Raw genomic sequence first — 21463 nt, forward strand, 5'->3', positions numbered from 1 at the left:
ACTAGACTCTGTGCTAGACTATAGACTAGAATATAGACTATAATGGTCTTCTAACTATTATGTAGACTTCTTATCAAAAGTTTAAACGTTAAAAAAAGTAGCGAAAATGTCGCGGGATTTCAAAAAGTACTAAAGTAATGAGATTAGCATGCCAGATGATGCTAAGCTTTTAGTTTAGCATCAGTCATGTAGATTAGACTATTGTCTAGGCTATATACTAGACTAGAATAGAATAGGCTAAGGACTAAACTGTTGGCTAGACATAGAATAAACGAAAGACAAAACTATAAACTAGACTTAGATAAGTCAGTAAACCATGGTAGACTGTAGAATATACAGTGGACAAGAATATTGACTACACTCTGGGCTAAACTATAGACTACAATATAGATTATACTGATCTTTTAACTGCTATGAGTACTATTTATCAAAAGTTTAAAAGTTAAAAAAAGTAGCGAAAATGTCGTGGGGTTGCCAAAGGTTTTGTTTTGCCTTCAAAAAGTACTTAAGTACTAAGATTACCATGCCTGATGCTGCTAAGCTTTTAGTTTTTGTATGTAGAAAAGTCATTATTATGTTATTTTCTGTTGCTGTTTTTGTTTTCTGTATTAACGCTCATTATCTTGTTTTTATCTATTTCCGTTTTTAAATTAATTTCGTTTGTTTCTCCTTCTTTTGTTTTTTTTTCCATTTATTTTTGTGGTTTGTTTATTGTTGTTGTTGTTTCACATTTTTGTTTTTCTTATTGCGTTTCTTTTAGGAAAAAGTCAATTTTCTTCTCTAAGTGTAATTTCCTGTAAGCCTAAAAACATTTGTTTTTTTTTTGTGATTTACAAAAAAAAGAATGTTTTATTTGAAAAAAACCGGTTTGTCATAAAAATTATTACACTTGTTGCTGTTTGGTATAGAAATAAAGAAATAAAGGAAGTTGTGTTAAATTTTAATTTACTAAGAACTTTTGTAGTAAAAAACTTAAAAATTGTTTAATATTTGACAATTTCTAAAAGGAGTTATTCCATATTCTATGGGGTTTTAAAAACAAAACTGTTGATTCTGTCTATAACTTTACTTAATAGTCCATATATTTATAACCTTTAATGTTAAAAAGGGCAATTTCTCCTTATAAACATATTTTCTCTACTTCATTCACAATAGCTAGATTAATGACAACTAGCAGGGATGGTAACTGCTGTAGTATTACAAAACTGTTTACTTTGTTTACTATACATTAAACATAATATAAGCCTCCGACTTTTTAAATACAATTATACATTGCTGATAGTCCTGTGGTTTTATTTGGTAACCCCCCCTCTTTCCCCGTTCGCCTGCTGTGTACAGTTCTCTTTTATTTAATTTTGTTTTCAAATACAATTTCTGTGGTTTTGATTTGATATTTTGTTCTTCTTTCTTGCTGTTTCTGATTCCTCGTGTTAATGAGAAATTATATTATTTTTTTATTTCTTCGACTACTAGGGATCCTTTGTCTATTTTTAAACATTGAGTACTTTTTTTCTGAAATACAAACAACGCACCACAAAAAGTTTTTTTGTTGTTTATTTTAAAAAGTAAAACCAAACAAAAAAAAAATAAATAATTAAGAAAAAAGTTCAACGTAAGAAATAAGGAAAAAATTATTTTGTTATAAAATTTGTTTTTTCATTGGTTTATTTTTAACGAAAAGAAACCAACAACAACAACAACAACTAACTCAATACCAAAAATTTATATTGAAATTAAAGGTAGAAATATCTCGGTGACTAAACAGGCGATAAACAGAAACAACAACAATAAAGCAAACTAATTTTAGAAAGGAATTTTTATTTATTATTTCAATTACATATTTTAATGAAAATTTGTTATAAAAAAACCCTTTAAACTAATTGCTTCCTTTTTTTGAATTTTTTTCTTACAGGAGTTGTTGAAAATTATGTTAAAACTTTAACAACAAAAAAGTTTGGAAAATTGTAAACAACAACAACATTTATACGTCAGGATTAATAATCTTCTAACTTAAAATAATTTATTACTACATATCTAAAGTTTTAAGTTGTTTTGTTAAAACAAACAACTAAAACGGCTTACAAATGAAGATGGCTTCACAGAGATTTTGTTTACGATGGAACAACCATCAGAGTAATCTTTTATCGGTTTTCGATCAGCTGCTGCATGCAGAAACTTTTACCGATGTCACATTGGCCGTTGATGGTCAATATCTTAAAGCACACAAAGTAAGTTTTCAAAACACACATGGTTTTCTATTGCAAAAACTTATTCTAACCTTGAAATTTCTTCTCAACAGATGGTCCTCTCTGCCTGCAGTCCCTATTTTAATGCTTTATTCCTCAATCATCCCGAAAAACATCCAATTGTTATATTAAAAGATGTTCCATATGCCGATATGAAATCACTATTGGATTTCATGTATCGCGGTGAGGTGTCCGTTGATCAGGAACGTCTTACCGCCTTTTTACGGGTAGCCGAAAGTTTACGCATTAAAGGCTTAACAGAGGTTAACGATGATAAGCCCACAAATTCGGAACCCACACCCCAGCCTCCGCAATTGCAACGTATACAACCGTATATGGTGCAACAGCAGCAACAGCGTCATAAATCCCATCAAACATCAGCAATGAATAGCAGTAGTCATAGTGGACAAAATTCATCATCACAACAGCATTTACAGCAACAACAGCAACAGCAAACATTGCTTAGCTCTGCCCTGGCATCAATGCCTAAGAGAAAACGTGGCAGGCCACGTAAACTATCGGGCAGTGATGATGGTGATTACGATGAATTCGATGGTGAAATGGGTGATGGTAAAATGTGCAATGATTCTTATTCCGGCAATGATGATGGTTCCGATGATAATCAAAGAGATTCTGGCAATAATGATGATTTAAATGTAAGTACAGTTGTTCTTTTTTTTCTCTTACATAACATACAAAGTGTTTTTAGTTTTGGCCTAAAGAAGTCTTTATTTATTGGTTTAAGACTAACTTTTTCACTTTTGTTTATTTACAGGAAAGTCGCGATTCTGTCTCACCCTCTAAGAAATCAAAACAACAACAACAAATGAAGGATATTAGAAATCAACAGCAACAAGAAGACAACAGCACTTCCGGTAAGTCGTTTTATTTCATTAAAATTTTCCTTCATTCTTGTTTTTTTTTATCAATTGCAATCTTCACATCATAAACTTTGCAATCAAAAGCATAATATTTTTTTTTTTTAATAAACATTAACTAAAACTCGTAATATTTGTTAAAGTAAAGAAAACAAAACTTAAAACCAAAATTTAAATCCACCTGCATCTACTTAATGACAAAACAATTTAAATTAAATATTATAATTTTTATAAATTAGTGAAAATCATTTATCAAACATTTATCATTCATATAACTACCAACATTTATAAATGCACCCTTAAGAAATTTTGAAACTAACCTATTTTTACCAAAAGTTTTGAAATTAAAAATTATTTTAATTTTTGTAAAAGTTTTAAATTTAAAACACAAAAAGAAAAACGCGTCCAAATGTGTAACGGAAAAGCTAATAAAAAGGGATTTTACGTTGAAAGAAACAAAAAAGTTTTAAGTACAAGTGTTTTTTTTTTAAATGTTTAGTGATTTTCGAATACGGTATGCAAATTAGTTTGAAATAATAAAAAAAAGAAAATAAAATAAAACATACGTTTAACGTCGGCAGGTGAGTTTTTCAAAAGGGAACATTTTTTTTTGGGAAACGTATGATGCCATTTTAAAAATTGCAAAGCATAACGAAAATAGAAAGCTTCCTTTTTTACAAATTAACATTTCAATTTTAACAAAAAAACAAATTTAAATCGGTATGAGCTTTTAGGGATTTATGGCCGACGTGTAAATCGTTTGATAAAAAAATTTAATAAAAAAAAAAATAATTTACCATTTCGAAAATCTTTAAACCAAAATTTCGTTTTTTTCTTCCTAAAAAAAGAAACTACTAAAATAAAAACAAAATTTTATAAAAAAACCAAACAAAACTTTTTTTAGATTTTAAGTATTAAATAAAACAACTTACAAAACAAATGGCTTGAAATCCCTATAGCTTTTCCGAAACAAATTTAGACACGGTTTTACAAATGGTAATAACTTTCTTTTTTCGTCGTTTTGTATTATAACAACAAAAAGCATTATACATTCTTTCACAAAACCAAAAAAAAAACACCCTTTTACCTCAAATCAAACACATTAATTCGAAACGTTTATGATACTTGCATTATAGATGGCAACGACAGCGATAATGATGATCAAATGGATACCTCATACATGGAACCACAATTGATGTTAGATGAATATGATGAACCGGTTGAATTTAAATTTGATCCAAATGCCTCGAATTCCCCCTCACAACAGCAACAACAACAGGACAACACTATGAATCAACAGGCCAGACAACAAGCTTTCCTCTTAGCTGCCCAACAAAAACATCAACAACAATTAGTAGAGGCCGCGGCAGCAGCAGCTGCTGCCGGTGGCATGAAAATGTCGGCGGTGGTAGGAACTGGTCCTATGCCGGGTACTGTAACACTATTAAATTCAATGGTCAGTATACCGAAATTGGCACCAATTGTTAAGCAAAATAAGCCAAAGATAAATAAACGCGTTAAATTGAAGCAAAACGGTGCAGGTCCAGATACCAAGGTAAGTTTTTTAAGAACAATTAGAAGTTTAAAGGAAATCTTTATATTCCTTTAAGAGCCAGCTTTAGAGTTGAAGATTTTAAACAGTTTTATTAAACTTAAAGTTATTTTAAAATAGCACTAATTTTCTTTTGTTGTTTTTGAGTTATGTGACAGTATTGCCACATACACAACAACAGAAAATTTCACAATATTTGCTATCAAAACAATGAATGTTTTACAAAAAGAAGAAGACAGCTGCAATTTGTAAACAAATAGAAAACATTTAATCAAAACTAAATAGAAACCAAACATTTTGTTGCAAAAAACAGCTGTTCATTGTTTATGTTTTTGAGTGAAAAGTTGGCAATACTAACAAAGTTAACTAAGCTTAAATCTAAAACTGAAAAACACAATCATCGGTTAAAGTCCACCTAAATTTGTTCCAAATTTAATCGAACAGCAAGTTAAGCCTAGTTTAACTTAGGAATAAGAAACCCGCCCTTAGTATTCAAAAACAACTTAAGAAGATTAATTTAAATTAAAACGCTAATCGTTAAACTAAAAACTGGCTCTAAAAACTTGTTCTTTTACATTTTGCTATTTTAAACAAAATAAAATTTTGATAACATTTTCCCTTGAAATTATTTTACAGCCCTTCCAAGCCAGCGATTATATGGACATTATCTCCGGAAACTTTATGAACTCTGCCAATGCTGCCGCTCAAGCAGCTAAACTAAAATCAGCTCTTAGTGCCAGCACCGGCAGTCTAAATATCAACTCCCCACCACCAAAAACCAAGCTAAACACCTCTTGCAATTCTGTGGTAGAGGGTGAGGGCGAGGGCTCAGTACGCGACTACTGTACCAAAGAAGGTGAACACACGTATCGCTGTAAAGTCTGCTCTCGTGTCTACACACACATTAGCAATTTCTGTCGTCACTATGTAACCTCCCACAAACGTAATGTCAAAGTTTATCCCTGTCCCTTCTGTTTCAAAGAATTCACGCGAAAAGACAACATGACCGCCCACGTTAAAATCATACATAAAATTGAAAATCCATCTTCTGCCTTGGCGGTGGTAGCCTCTGGCGGTACGGTAGCTTTGCCGGCTATTTCGGCGTCGGGTTCACAAAACGTTAGTGCAGCTTCAACACCCACCCCACCTGATCTAAATAATCAGCTGTCGAATCAATCGGGTGGCATGGCGGGTATAACATTGAATACTTCAACACCGGTGGGGTCTTCAGCGTCATCGGTTAGTTCTACACCGGGAGCCTTAACAGTAGCTACACCCACCACTAATGCCACGGCGGTGGCGCAATGAAAGCTAACTTCTGCCATTTAGGAAGATGATGGCTTTTGCTTTTTAGTGTAGTAATAGCGTTCAGGCTAAATATCTCTAAAATTTAAAAATAAGCAAAGGTTTTGGCTTTAAAACATAGTAGAAAAAAAAGAACCCTTATTTTATAAAACTAGACAAAAACAACAACAATAACAACAAATGAATATAACATAATAATAAAAAGCAATGTTGCTTTTTTTTTGTTTTAAAGGAAGTTTTGTAAAATAGTAAAGTTTTATAACTGTTATATTATTAATATAAAATTGTTATATAAACATATAAAATGGCTTCCAAAATATTCCAAAATTAATATTTTTTTTCAATTAAATTAAATATATAATTATTATTTTTTTTAATTTATAAAACAAAACACAATCAAACTATAACAAACAGTCTGTTTAAGCTCTTTTTTAAAAATTAATTTCCATTAAATTTAATTTCTTTTTTTTTAAGTTTATTTAACAAAGTTCTCTTGTTTACTACTACAACCCGGTTTAAAGTAATCTTTAAAAAAGAAACTTTGAAAAAAAAACAACATTAAAGGAAAATTTTTTACAAAAAATTTTATTTTTCTTTTATTGTTTTGTTAATATTTTTTTAATTTTTTAATTTTGTTAAATATTTTTTTTCTTTTAGTTTCATTTTGTTATAAACTTTTTTCTTTTTTTTTAACTTTTTTCTTTTCTTTTTTTTATTTCTATTTTCTTTTTAATGCTTTTTTTTTTGTAATTTTTTCAATTTTCAAAAATTGTAACAGTTGGGATTTTGTTTATAAAGTTTTATTTAACAAAATTTTTTTACATATAAATTTAATTAAAAAAAAAAAGAAAAACAATCGTTTAACTTAACTTTAACTTTTACAGTTTCAACTAATAATAGTTTAAAGTTTTGTTACAACCAAAAGTTTGTGTGCAATTATAAAAAATTTCTCTTTTTTTTAAACAATTAGTTTTTAGTTTAATTTTAAAAAACAAGCACCTTTTTTTAAAAAAATATATATATAAATAATATTTATAACAAAACACAAAATATTTCATAACATTTTTTTTCTATTTAAAAAAAATTTCATTTTATTTACAACAACAACAAAACACTTTGGCCTTAAATTTTATATTCACCATTGAGTGCCTTGCAACTAAAACATTAACAAGTTAATAAACAAAAAAGTGTTTCTTTTAAAAGGAAGCAATTTTTCCCCCCCTTAATAAAACACTTTTACTTTACAAATTAGTTAAATTTTTTTCACTTTATCATACTTAAGTTTAAACAAAAAAAGAAAAATAAATAAACTCTTTTTTTATAATTAAAACAAAACTTTAGTTAAATCATCAAAAAAAAAAAAAAAACTCCAAAAAAATATTAAAATCTACCTTGTTGCCTTCAAATGAAGCTAGTTCTTATAATAATTAATTAAACACAACTTTTAAAATATATAAAAAAAGTTAAAATATAAATGTTTATAATTTTCTGTAAATTAATTGAATTGCTGGTTATTTTTTTCACATTTGAAATGTCTATTTATTATAAAAAAAAAACAAAACAAAAAAAAATACTTTAAAAAAAAACATTTTCTCATTAATCTTTTTTTATTATAATAATTATTATGTAATGTAATATATAAAAAAAATAATTTGTTTTTTTAATTAATTAATTAATATTTATATAATTTTTTAAAAATATATATAAATCGGAGGCTTAATTTATCGCCAAAGAACTTTTTAAATTATCACTAATTATTAAACAAAAAAATATGAAATGCAAAAAACTAAAAATATATTTTTTTTAGAGAAATAATTTAAAAAAAGAAGTAAAAAAAAACCTACCCCATCCTCCCCCCCAGCAATATGGTTAATGTTTTATTATCATTATAGTAATGTTAATTATTATTTTTTTATTATTATTATTAATTATTAATTTTTTTGTATAATTTTAAATTAATTTTTATGTACAGCATTAAACAAATATAAAATACCTACATATACATATAAATAACATAATATAATAATTTAAATAAATCAATTAATTATTAAATACAAAAAGAATTCAATATACACACACACACACAAATTACAACAAACAAAAAATATATAAACTTTGTTTTTTATTTCATTTTATTCTCCAAGTTGACAAAAACTTGTTTTTAGTAAAAGAATTAATAAAATTTTATGTAAATTATAAGATCTCTAACTAAAAACAAATTTAGTGTTCTTTATTCAGAGATTCGGCAAAAACTTTTGGTACTTTCTTTACAGACTTTACCTAAATAGTCCCTATTGCAAAGGAAAATTCTGTCAAATTACCACCTAGTTTAATAGAAAATATTGAATACACACTAAGGCCGAGTTTTTCTGATAAAGATAATATTCATTCTTTGGTTAAACCTGGTTTAATATATGTTTCATGTTTTTCAGTTATCAGTAAAGTTACTTATTATCTTAGTTTAACTATGTGTTCTTGGCCAATTAAACTCAAGTTATAAGTGAGAAAACATAATTAACAAAAAACAATAAAACAATGATTTCGGAAGAACAAAAACATAATATTTTAAGTAAATTGCAATTTTCTGATTTGTTTTGTTTTATTAATTATTGTTTTAAATGTTTATTTAACATTTTTTCAAAATTTTCCATTTGACAAAAGTATTGTTTGCAAAAAACAGCTGTTTATTGTTTATGTTTTTCAAGTGAAAAGTTGGCAATACTAACAAAGTTAACTGAACTTAAATCTAAAACTAAAAAACACAATCATCGGTTAAAGTCCGCCTAAATTTGTTTCGAGTTTATTCTAACAGCAAGTTAAGCCAAGTTTAACTGAGGAGTAAGAAACCCGGCCTAACGGCGGGTTTTTCAGATAAAGATAATCTACATTCTTTGTTTAAACCTGGTTAATTATATGTTTCGTGTTTTTCAGTTATCAGTAAAGTTTCTTATTATCTTAGTTTAACTTAGTGTAATTGACCAATTAAACTCAAGTTATAAGTGAGAAAACACAATTAACAAAAACAATAAAACTGTGATTTCGGAAGAACAAAAACATAATATTTTAAGTAAATTGCAATTTTCTGATTTATTTTGTTTCATTAATTAAATGTTTATTTAACATTTTTCCAAAAATTTTCATTTTACAAAAGTATTATTTGCAAAAAAACAGCTGTTCGTTGTTTTATTTTTGAGTGAAAAGTTGGCAATACTAACAAAGTTAACTGAGCTTAAATCTAAAACTGAAAAACACAATCACCGGTTAAAGTCCGCCTAATGGCGAGTTTTTCTGATAAAGATAATCTTCATTCTTTGGTTAAACCTGGTTTAATATATGTTTCGTGTTTTTCAGTTATTAGTAAAGTTACTTATTATCTTAGTTTAACTGAGTGTAATTGGCCAATTAAACTCAAGTTATAAGTGAGAAAACTCAATTAACAAAAACAATAAAACTATGATTTCGGAAGAACAAAAACTTAATATTTTAAGTAAATTACAATTTTCTGATTTGTTTTGTTTTATTAATTATTGTTTTAAATGTTTATTTAATATTTTTCCAAAATTTTACAAAAGTATTGTTTGCAAAAAACAACTGTTCATTGAATATATTTTTGAGTGAAAAGTTGACAATACTAACAAAGTTAAATGAACTTAAATCCAAAACTGAAAAAAAACACAATCATCGGTTAAATTCCGCCTAAATTTGTTCCGAGTTTAATCTAACAGCAAGTTAAGCCTAGTTTAACTGAGTAGTAAGAAACCCGCCCTTATTATCTCGTTTAACTGAGTGTTATTCACACCTATTCAGCATTTCGATTACGTTTACGCATTCAGTTACGCAATGATCGAAAAAAGGTATTTCAACAAAAAACTGAATCGTAAAAAAAAGAAGAAGTAATTCCATGTTTTATGATTGTGTGTATTCTGCATTTCGATCGTAATTAAGTTATTGCAAGTTGTTCTTTATGTAGCGAAGAGTCGAATCGAAATGCAGAATACCAAAGATGCTAAACGAAGAAAAATTTTGATTCAAATTGAAATACAAAATAGGGGCCATTGTCTAATAAAGCCTCAGTTCTTAGTGAGAAAACACAATCAACAAAAACAAGAAGAAAGATTTTAATCTGGCAAAGGATTTAGTCTAGGTTTACTACGAAACCGGTCCTAAAATTGAAAAGTGTGAAAAACAATTAGCAATTTGAAGAAAAAACCTTGATTTTTTTATTTAAATCATATTTATTTTATAAATTTTTCCTTTTATTTTACAAAAGTAATATTTGCAAACAACAGCTGTTTATTGTTTATGTTTTTTACTGAAAAGTTGGCAATACTAATATAGTTAATTGAAAAAACAATCATAAGTTAAAATCCGCTTAAATTTGTTCAGAGTTTAATCAAACAACAAGTTAACTGAGTAGTACAAAACCCGCCCATAAAGACGAAGGTCGTCCATGTAAATCTTGTAATCAAACTACAGATCTCGATTATATAAATACATAATTAAATGTAATACATGACAGAAATGCAAAAATCATTACTTTTTTGGATCGAACGGATACTGTGGTAGCACCACGACATTTTTGGTCATTTTTATAACAAATAAACTTTTTTCTAAAGATACCAGTTTATAATATAGTCTATTTTATATTCTAGTATATTACATCGGGCTTATAGAAGCGTCTATAATCTAGTCAGAAGTCGAATATATAGTATATATATAAACCACATTCGTGTAAAATTTCATACCGATTCTGATATAGCTTCTTTCGTATTAAGGATTTATATACAAACCACATTCGCGTAAAATTTCATACCGATTCTGGTTTAGCTTCTTTCGTATGCGTCTCCCTTAATGTTTTAACAAAAATTTTTAATTTCCAATTTATCTATTCTCTTTTTAGTACATCTTATTACCAGTACTCCGGAATTGTCACAACGATTATTTGGTGTCAATAAAAACAACTTTAACAATACCACCACAATACCCATAACCACAACAACTGCATCCACAAATAACAACAGCAACAGTACATTGATATCACTACAAGCTCCCACACAAAATACAACAGCAACAAAATCCGCAGCTATAGAATTCAATGAAGCCTTAACAGCACATTTGCCCACCGTATTAGGTTTGAAAATTAAAAGTAATTTACAACAAAATGTTACAACAACAGCTGGACAACAACAACAGCAGCAGCAGCAACAACAAGCTCAACAGCAGCAACAAACATCTACAGTGCCAATTAATACTAATCCCAACTCGTTATTAAAACAACAATTACGAGCCGGACTTAAAGAATTAATCGATGTTACCATAACAAATGCCACCAACACCACCAATACTTTGAGTCAAACTAACGCTCCCAACGCTAACTCCAATACCAATGTCAGCCATTTGGAAACTCAAGAGGCCTGCTCAGCCTTACAATCTCTGGCCAATGTAGCTGAACGTCAGGCTCAAAATAACATACAACCACCATCGGCCAATAATTTACATCATCAATTCCTTTTACATATGGCAGCAAATCCTATACTTAAATCCAGTGGAGAATTTTTTCAACAACAAAACGCCTTGTTGATGAGGGAGGAGGAACATAATTTGGATTTGTTAATGGATCAAAGTGACAAATCCGATCCGGAAATGTTAACATTGGCCGATGAAAATGCCGGTTTAGATTATAGCACTGGCAATGAAACCGGTGGTGGTAATCAAACAGGCAGCAATGAACAGTTGGATACATCAACCAACTCGGGAAGCAATAATAATAACGATGGTTCGAATAATACAACACCACGTGCTAAAAATTCTTCCGGCAAACCTGTACAGCGCAGGCGCATAAGACGTAAAGCTCAATCTTCTATAGACGATCAAGCTGAACAATTGACTGAGATGTCAGTTAGAGGTTTAGATCTCTTCCGTTATGCCAGTATAAACGAGGGTGTCTATCAGTGTACCGAATGTGCCAAGGAAAATATGCAGAAAACCTTTAAAAACAAATACAGTTTTCAACGTCATGCCTTCCTTTATCACGAAGGCAAACATCGTAAAGTCTTCCCATGTCCCTTGTGTGGCAAGGAATTTTCTCGTCCTGATAAAATGAAAAATCACATGAAAATGACTCATGAATCGTTTGTGGCCAAGGAAATACAAAATTTTAATCCTTTAAATTATTTAATAACGGCTGCTGGTGAAATGCAAGCTTCCTTTACAACAACCAACACTACTAATACACTAACGTCCAGCAATGTGGTGTCGACACCACAGCCTTTATTAAATCAACTACAGGCCAATAATCCCGCTTTAAGTATAATGATTAATAATAATGATAATAATGAGGAGACGGGACTTAATTTAACGCAACAGCAGCAGCAACAGCAACAACAAGAAAATCTTAATGATTTTAATTTACACAAACCCTTGAAATTTCCCACTGATATTGAAATTAAAAATGAAATTGTAATCTCACCTTCACCATCCCCACCGCCAGTAACACAGCCACAAACTGTGTCAAATATTGGAAGTTTTAGCAGTAACAACACCTCTACTCCCATTTCTTTAGCTGAAACACTATCAATGCTCAAAACTACGGTACAAACTACCAGCAGCAACGCCACACAATTAAATGCCCAGAGATTGGAAGAGGTGAAATAAGCAGTATAGTTGAGATTCACTGAAAAGGTTTTCCCTTACTGCAGTTGTGTATTTTTAGCACAATAACAACAAAAAGACTTGGTAATTTTTTAATTAATTTAATTAATACTATTTTTAAAGCAATTAATGAAAATGAAACTTCACAAAACTGAAAATATTGCACAATTTTTACTTAAGTTTAATTTAATTATATGATAATACCACAACACTTACTTATTTTTAAGATTTTAATTATATTAATTTAATTTGGGAATAATAACACTGTGCTGTTCCAATTTTAAAGTTTAATACAAATTGGTGTTGAATATTTACATACATACATTATTGGTTTAAACATAGTTTAATTTAAATTTTGTGTGTTTTTAGGCCGAGTTTTTCATTCTTTGGTTAAACCTAGTTTAATATATGTGTCGTGTTTTTCAGTTATCAGTAAAGTTACTTATTATTTTAGTTTAACGGAGTGTAATTGACCAATTTAACTCAAGTTATAAGTGAGAAAACACAATTAACAAAAACAATAAAACAATGATTTCGGAAGAACAAAAACATAATATTTTAAGTAAATTGCAATTAATTATTGTTTTAAATGTTTATTTAACATTTTTTCAAAATTTTCCATTTGACAAAAGTATTGTTTGCAAAAAACAGCTGTTCATTGTTTATGTTTTTGAGTGAAAACTAGGCAATACTAACAAAGTTAACTGAGCTTAAATCTAAAACTGCAAAACACAATCATCGGTTAAAGTCCGCCTAAATTTGTTCTGAGTTTAATCTAACAGCTAGTTAAGCCTGATTTAACTGAAGAGTAAGAAACTCGCCCTGAGTGTAATTGGTCAATTAAACTCAAGTTATAAGTGAGAAAACACAATTAACAAAAACAATAAAACAATGATTTCGGAAGAACAAAAAATTAATATTTTAAGTATATTGCAATTTTCTGATTTGTTTTCTTTTATTTATTATCGTTTTAAATGTTTATTTAACATTTTTCCAAAATTTTACATTGTTTGCAAAAAACAGCTGTTCATTGTTTTGTTTTTGATTGAAAAGTTGGCAATACCAACAAAGTTAACTGAACTTAGATCTATAAATGAAAAACACAATCCGAGTTTAATCAAACAGCAAGTTAAGCCTAGTTTAACTGAGTAGTAAGAAAATAAGTAACGTTACTGTTTACAGAAAAACACAAAACATATATTAAACTAGGTTTAAACAAAGAATGTAGATAATTTTTATCTGAAACCCCCGCCCTTAATATTTTAAGTAAATTGCAATTTTCTGATTTTTTATGGTCTTTTTTTAAAATTTACATTTTAAATAACAGCTGTTCATTGTTTATGTTTTTGAATGAAAAGTTGGCAATACTAAGTAAGCCTAGTTTAATTGAGTAGTAAGAAACCCGCCCTTAGACTTTGAACTAGAATAGTCCATCTATGAGCTAATGACTAGTTAATAGATTAGTTAATGAATTAATATATTGACTAATCTATTGAAAAGTATGTGGTCTAGTCAGTTGAATTGTCTATGGAATAGTCGATTAGTAAATAAGTCAGTCTATTGACCTGTTAATAGACTATTCTATTGCCTAGTTTATAATGTTGTCTATTATATTGTGTGTGAATAAGTATATGGGCTAGTCTATTAACTAGCCATTTCATAAGTTTATGATCTATGAACTTTTTAGCAAAATGTTTTAGGACTAACAAAACTACAATAGTACTGAAGTGTCCATCCCCGGTCTTAATTGAATGTATGTATGTGCATATGTACATGTTTGAAGTTTTTGACATGTTTATCAATTTGTATTTTGCTAAATTAAGCACAGTGTTTTTTAATAATACTAATTATTTTTTAAAATTTCAACTCCGTCCAATAACCTATTAAATATTTAAGTTTATTTTTAATCATTTTCATTATTTAAGTTTTTTTTCTGTTAATTTTTTTTGTTTGTTTTGGTAATAACAAAGGCCAGTACAGTATTTAACATAAATTACAGGCTTCCATGTTGATTTTATAAGAATTTAAAAACGAATCATTGATATTTTCGAAATTTATTATATATATTCTCATAAATTTAATATTATTTTATTAAAATTACACTGGTTTTAAATTCCTTTTTTATTTATTTACAACTGTTTTTGATTTTGATAATAACTTTAATATTTTTTGTTAAATTTCCGTCCCAATTTATTATAAAAAGGAACCTCAAAACTAAATTTCCCTTCTTCGCTCTTACCCTTTAAACAAATTAACTTTTAATTTCCATTTAGCAATTGCTACTTAAATTCATTTCAAATGATTTAAATTATAAAATTTTAAATATATTTTTTAAAAATTCTTTCTTTTTTAAGTTGATAATTAAAGTTTTCATTTTGTTTGTTTTTAAAACTGTTAAATTTTTATTTTTATAATTTTTTTCTCTTTTATATCATTTAATTTGTGATTTTATTTTTTAAAAATGTGTATTATTTTACAAAACATATAAAAATTTTATGTAAATAAACAAATACTCAAAATGTATTTAATTAAAAAAGAAAAACATTAATAAAAACTAAACAAAAACATATTAATAATGTGTGCAATTTAAAAAAAAAAACTCTTAAATTAATAATAACTTTAAAATTAACATAAATTTTAAATTAATATTAATAATTAATATTAAAATTTTTACAAGACTTTTTATATGTTTTAATTAAATTAGTAAATTTTATTTTAGCAACAACACCAGTTTTTAATTAATTATTCAAGAAAACTATAAAAACAAATAAAACAACAAAATACGCTAAGGACTTCCAGTGTATATGTAATTATTAGTTTTTTTTTCTCAAAAAAAAAATATTTTTATTAAAATACCAACTCTAGCACAAGCAATATTGAAAATACAATCAATAACATTTTAAAAGCAATAATTTAAGATATTTTTTAGCTGTAAGTTTTTTCTCTTAATTTAAACAAAGTATTTAATTTATAATTAAAACAACAACAACTACTTAATGCAATTATACGCTCAACTATATTATTTACACAAATACATAAAATAAAAAAAAAATATAATTAATTATTACAGTTTTATACATAATTATATAAAAATTTTAATAAACAAAATATATATTTAAAAAGTAATTTTGTTTTTTTATAACTTTGTAGTTAGTTTGTTAGTTAGAAGTTTGTTTGGTAGTTGTTTTAGTTGTTATTTGAAATTGAGGGAATATCGGGAAAAGCAAACGATTAATATCTCTTGTGAAATAGAGGTATATGGTTACAACATTTACCTCTAAAGAGTTTATATATCTTTGAAATAAACTACTGGACACGTGGTCAAAGTCCTCAGTGTTAAACCATTAATATGTAAGTCTAAATCCAAAAACAAAAACCTAATATCGAAAGATTATTTCTTTCAAATTTAACTGTATAAGGGATTTCTACAAATATAGATAGATAGATAGATAGATAGATAGATAGATAGATAGATAGATAGATAGATAGATAGATAGATAGATAGATAGATAGATAGATAGATAGATAGATAGATAGATAGATAGATAGATAGATAGATAGATAGATAGATAGATAGATAGATAGATAGATAGATAGATAGATAGATAGATAGATAGATAGATAGATAGATAGATAGATAGATAGTTAGTTAGTTAGTTAGTTAGTTAGTTAGTAAGTTAGTTAGTAATTTAGTTAGTTATTTAGTTAGTTAGATAGTTAGACAGTTAGTTTGTTAGTTAGTTAGTTAGTTAGTTAGTTAGTTAGTTAGTTAGTTAGTTAGTTAGTTAGTTAGTTAGTTAGTTAGTTAGTTAGTTAGTTAGTAAGTTAGTTAGTTAGTTAGTTAGTTAGTTAGTTGGTTAGTTATTTAGTTAGTTAGTTAGTTAGTTAGTTAGTTAGTTAGTTAGTTAGTTAGTTAGTTAGTTAGTTAGTTAGTTAGTTAGTTAGTTAGTTAGTTATTTAGTTAGTTAGTTATTTATTTATTTAGTTAGATCGATTGTTCTTTCCTGGGGAAAAAACTTTCGGTAAATATAACTGTCGCTGGATTGACAATATTTGGCCGAGTATGATTTGGGTCGTTCCGGAGAAAAGATCCAATTGTCGTGAGAACGAGTTATTTAGTTTATTATTGTTAGTTAGTTACAACAGTTAGTATGTTACATCCGGTTGTGCACTGGAGGATCAAAGTCTGTTGGGTATCGAACCAGTCATGGGCACCTAAATGACACATGTGGGCTGAGCGGAATATCATATTCAACACTTCATTACTGCTCGAAGTCACTTTTAATTATAAAATTAAGTCATCATATGATCCTATCATATAATAGATTGGATTTTTAGAGGAAATAACTTGTTGTAAGTATATGGGGTTAGGATCGAATAACCCGAAAACCAGATGTTTTAAACAAATTCTTCACTTCCTCCTTTATATAATTATACTTAATTTCGCTGTCCAGTGTTATTAAGCATCATTTAAATAAGATAATTTCAACTATTCCCATCAAAATATATGATAGACCATATAATATAACAATGACTCCACTATAGAAAATAAAAAACATTTTTTAGGTTACGTTACAGTTATTTATATGGTTTTATTTAACATACATCTAAAAAAATCTTAAAAAAATATCCATAGTCTGAAGTTCAGGATTTTATAATTAAAACTTATAATTTATTGATTAGTAGTACGTCTATACCAGAAGCGAGCACGAAAATCATCCGAACAGGTAAGAAAAGCTGGTGAAATCGGAGAATGTGTTATATAACGAACCGGTCCATTGTGACCCAAAGACATTAGATTCAAACGACTACCATTGCGAGAATTCCAAGAGCATAGCGAAGTAGTAGCCTCATCGGGAAATAAAACATAGTCTTCAGTGTGATTAAATACAGCCTGGGTATTGTGCTCTTGTTTGCCTGTCGTACCAGCACCAGTATACGTTTGTATGGGACGACTAGTGCAAAGTTCCCATAAATAAACTAAGGAATCTTTGCCGGATGAAAGAAGATACTGTAAGTTCAAAAAAATATATATTTAATAAAAATATTTATTACTTGTATATTTTAAATGTGAAGCATACCTTGCCATTACGTGTAAATTGCACTGAGCAAATTTCTGCACCACCATGAGCTTCTGTTATAGTATTAATGCAGCGACCACTAACACCGTCCCAAATTTTTATCGAACCATCAATACTACCTGTAGCGTACAGTTTAGCTGTCGGAGCATATTTAACACATGTTATAGAACCATTGTGATGTTGTGATGCTATAGCTGAGACAAAACATTGACCAGTTTGTACATCATATACCCTTAACAAAGAATGCTCTGTACCAATTGCCATATAGTCACCACTGGGATGAAAACCCAAACAAGTTACTGGTTCACAATCAGTAAAGACTTTATGAGCCTTTTTAACTGAAGGTTTAGCAATATCAAAAAGTTTGACTGTGCCGTCTCTTGAACCGGAAGCTAGAATATGCTCCTTAGGATGAAATTCCAAATAAGCTACTTCATCGGTATGATCGTAAAGTGTACGTATAACTGGATGTCCCTGCTGTTCACGTCCAGCCTCAATTTCTTCAGGAGCAGATTTGGCCAACATACGTTCAACATCTAGAATCTTAATACTGGCATCCACACTACCTGTGGCCACTAGAGTGCCATCATGACTAAATGCTCCCGCACGACAAGACTGTTTGTGAGAGGTTACATAGGCCGTTTCATAAGAAGCCGGTTCTGGTGCCAAAGCAGATGCGTCTGGTTCAAACTCCAAATCGATACAGGGCAAAACATCGTCTTTGGGTGCAGGTTCTTTATCGCTTAACGTTTGCATACCAGCTATCATAACATGCAGTAGACGCTCACTAGGAGTGCACTCATCCGCTTTTACCAGCATAGACAATTCCATGGCAAATTTTTCCAAGCCATCGTACATCAATTGACTGCAAGAAATATTAGTGATTTTAAACGTATTGTTCTGCTTTGATTACAATTTCCTTACCTTATAATAAGCCGGTAAAGAATTTCACGATTCTTAACCAAATTTCTAGGATCTAATATTTCTATATCGCGCATTTTTATTAATTTTCCGGCCACTTTAATTATTTTTACTCAATAAAAAACAATTTTTTTATAAACAGCCAGAATGTAAACATAAATCACAATAATTGACAGCAAGAAAACAAAGTGTATAATTCACAATAACTAACAATATAAGAAAAACGCCAAAAATTATTACAAAACAAAATGGTATATAAGTAATATTTATTAAATATATTCTTTAATATAATGTTATAGAAATTATAAGAAAAATTAAAAACTAATAATTAATTTATTTAATATTTTGTTTAAAATTAAATTTGTTTATTAAAATTTCCTACAATAAATAAAGCATTTTTATACTACATTAACAGAACTATTGTTAACACTGTTTGCTGAGAGCAAATGTCAAAGAGAACATGTAAACAAATGTCATTTCACTCTTAATTAAAATTTAGTTAACACGTGCATAAACATTAGTTTTAATTCGTTTTTTAGATTTTCTACAAAATATTAAATAAATTTATTAAAAAAAATGAAAATCCGTAAGAATCACAGAGTTAATAAACGTTATCGTTATAATGTTAATAGAAAAACCCTTAATAAAACCAGATCCTCAACGGGTAAAATAAAAGAGTAAGTTTTGGTAGCTAAAAATTTATAATAAACAAATTCAATAATTATTAAATTTACTATTCTAGTCCTGTTTTAAGCAAACTATGGGAGGAAAGCAAAAGACCAGGAACAAATTTCAAAGAAATGGGTTTATCAGCAGATCCCAATAAAGCAGTGCCTATACCAAATTTCAGAAAAGATCGTTTAAAAATTACTAAATTAGTAAATGGTTTCGTCGAAGAAGAACTCAATGAGGAAGATATTAAACCAGTTGCGAAAAGAGGTCATGTTGTTAATGAATTGGAAGAAATGGCTAAACAAAAAGCCGATTCACAATTAAGGTAAATTAATATCCAATGTTTTTTAAATAATATGTTTTAATTTAAATTTTTTTTGTTTTAGATTACCCAAAGGTGTTGTTAGCCATTTAACATACTTTTTAGATAAATATCAATTAAACTACAAAGCCATGGTTACAGATCGTCGTAATCATGATCAATGGACTTGGAAACAATTTCGCATGAAAATCAAACAGTTTATGGGTATACCTGAACAATTTAACAAATATTTGGAAAAGAAAAATCTTCCTTTGGATAAACAATTACCCTGGCCTGAGTATGATTCGGATAGTGAATGGTAGTTTGCTTGCGTTAATAGTTTGTAGGATTTTTATGTTTAATAAAATTTAGTTTATTAAAATGTGTGTTTAAACAAGTTCCTTTGTATTTTTAATCTTTCTAAAAGGGGGCACAATGGGCAAGTGAAAAGTAAGACAATTTTTATACCCTACACCACTATAGTGGGGAGGGTATTATGCGTTTGTGCTGATGTTTGTAACAACCAAAAATATTGGTTCTGACCCACCTTAAAGTGGGTCAGAACCAATATTTAGCTATGTCCGTCTGTCTGTCTGTGTGTAAACCTTGTGCGCACGCTACAAATTGCAATTTTCAAGATAATTTGATTTGAAATTTGTCATATACTCTTTTTTGGTTCAAGGACGAACGCTATTGAAAATGGTTGAAATCGGTCCATTATTTCGCCTAGCCCCCATACAACCGTACCCCCCGAATAGGGCCTTTAGGCTCATAATTACGTTAAATGTTCTATTATGTCAACAAAAATCCGCAAAACTTATTATTTAGAACGATAAACAACGCTACTAATTTTTATAGTGATCGGGCCTCATTTGACCCTAGCCCCCATACAAACTCCCCTTGTTTTTTTTGTCAATTATACGTAAAAATGTTCCACAATACGGTTAAATAGTAAATTAAATGCTTTATTTTTTTAAATTATCCACTTATTTAACATACTGACTGGTGTAGGGTATTATATAGTCGGCAATGTCTGACTATACATTCATACTTAGCATCATAGGCTAAGCCATGGAATAGACTATGAATTAGACTACGTACAAGATTAGACTATAAACTACACTATAGAATAGACTTTAGACTAGATTATTTACAATACTATTAGACTATAAACTACAATATAGGCTAGGCCATGGAATAGACTACGTACAAGACTAGAGTATTAACTATGCTATAGAATAGACTATGGACTAGATTATTTAAAATACTGTAGACTAGACTACAGTATGGACTATAGACTATACTATACGATAGACTTGACTATAGATTAGACTATAAACTACATAATAGACTACTGTGTAGACTAGGTCATGGACTAGACTATGAACTAGACTGCGCACAAGACTGGACTATAAACTACACTATAGAATAGACTATCGACTAGATTATTTACAATACTATAGACTAGACTACAGATGGACTGTAGACTATACAATACACTAGTCTTGATAAAAGATTAGACTATGAAAACTATAGATTTGACTGAAGATTATAGATTAGACTATAAACTACATTATAGATTAGGCCATGCACTCGACTACGTACAAGACTAGACTATAAACTACACTAAAGAATAGACTATGAACTAGATTATTTACAATACTATAGACTAGACTACAGATGGACTGTAGACTACATAATACACTAGACTTGATTAAAGATTAGACTATGAAGTCTATAGATTAGACTGAAGATTATAGATTAGACTATAAACTACATTATAGATTAGGCCATGCACTTGACTACGTACAAGACTAGACTATAAACTACCCTATAAAATAGACTATGGACTAGAT

The 21463-nt window shown here is 28.7% G+C and overlaps 3 protein-coding genes across 6 annotated transcripts in view; 2 read left to right on the forward strand and 1 right to left on the reverse strand.

Annotated features, from left to right (window-relative positions):
- Positions 1–13029, forward strand: part of LOC111687900 (protein tramtrack, beta isoform) — a 38392-nt gene extending 25363 nt beyond the window's left edge. For 3 of the 4 annotated variants that reach the window (XM_046950276.1, XM_046950275.1, XM_046950277.1), the window contains 4 exons: positions 1913–2228; positions 2300–2902; positions 3022–3121; positions 10882–13029. In XM_046950276.1, coding sequence (XP_046806232.1) covers positions 2085–2228; positions 2300–2902; positions 3022–3121; positions 10882–12635 — 2601 coding nt within the window. In that variant the 5' untranslated portion in view covers positions 1913–2084 and the 3' untranslated portion in view covers positions 12636–13029. Of the gene's footprint in view, positions 1–1912; positions 2229–2299; positions 2903–3021; positions 3122–4260; positions 4680–5312; positions 6544–10881 lie in introns of those variants that run through there. The other variant, XM_023450379.2, reaches the window with a different exon arrangement.
- A 4168-nt stretch (positions 13030–17197) lies between these two features.
- On the reverse strand, positions 17198–18797 carry LOC111688398 (cleavage stimulation factor subunit 1). Its single transcript, XM_046949010.1, has 3 exons — positions 18638–18797; positions 17714–18578; positions 17198–17643 (listed from the first exon to the last, which is right to left on the reverse strand). The coding sequence occupies exons 1-3, from the start codon at positions 18709–18711 to the stop codon at positions 17305–17307; spliced, it is 1278 nt and encodes a 425-aa protein (XP_046804966.1). The 5' UTR covers positions 18712–18797; the 3' UTR covers positions 17198–17304.
- A 325-nt stretch (positions 18798–19122) lies between these two features.
- Positions 19123–20005, forward strand: LOC111687898 (nucleolar protein 16). Its single transcript, XM_023450377.2, has 3 exons — positions 19123–19311; positions 19377–19631; positions 19693–20005. The coding sequence occupies exons 1-3, from the start codon at positions 19211–19213 to the stop codon at positions 19928–19930; spliced, it is 594 nt and encodes a 197-aa protein (XP_023306145.2). The 5' UTR covers positions 19123–19210; the 3' UTR covers positions 19931–20005.
- Positions 20006–21463: the final 1458 nt, after the last annotated feature.

The sequence above is a fragment of the Lucilia cuprina genome, chromosome 4 (assembly GCF_022045245.1).
Source record: "Lucilia cuprina isolate Lc7/37 chromosome 4, ASM2204524v1, whole genome shotgun sequence".
Classification (NCBI taxonomy): domain Eukaryota; kingdom Metazoa; phylum Arthropoda; class Insecta; order Diptera; family Calliphoridae; genus Lucilia; species Lucilia cuprina.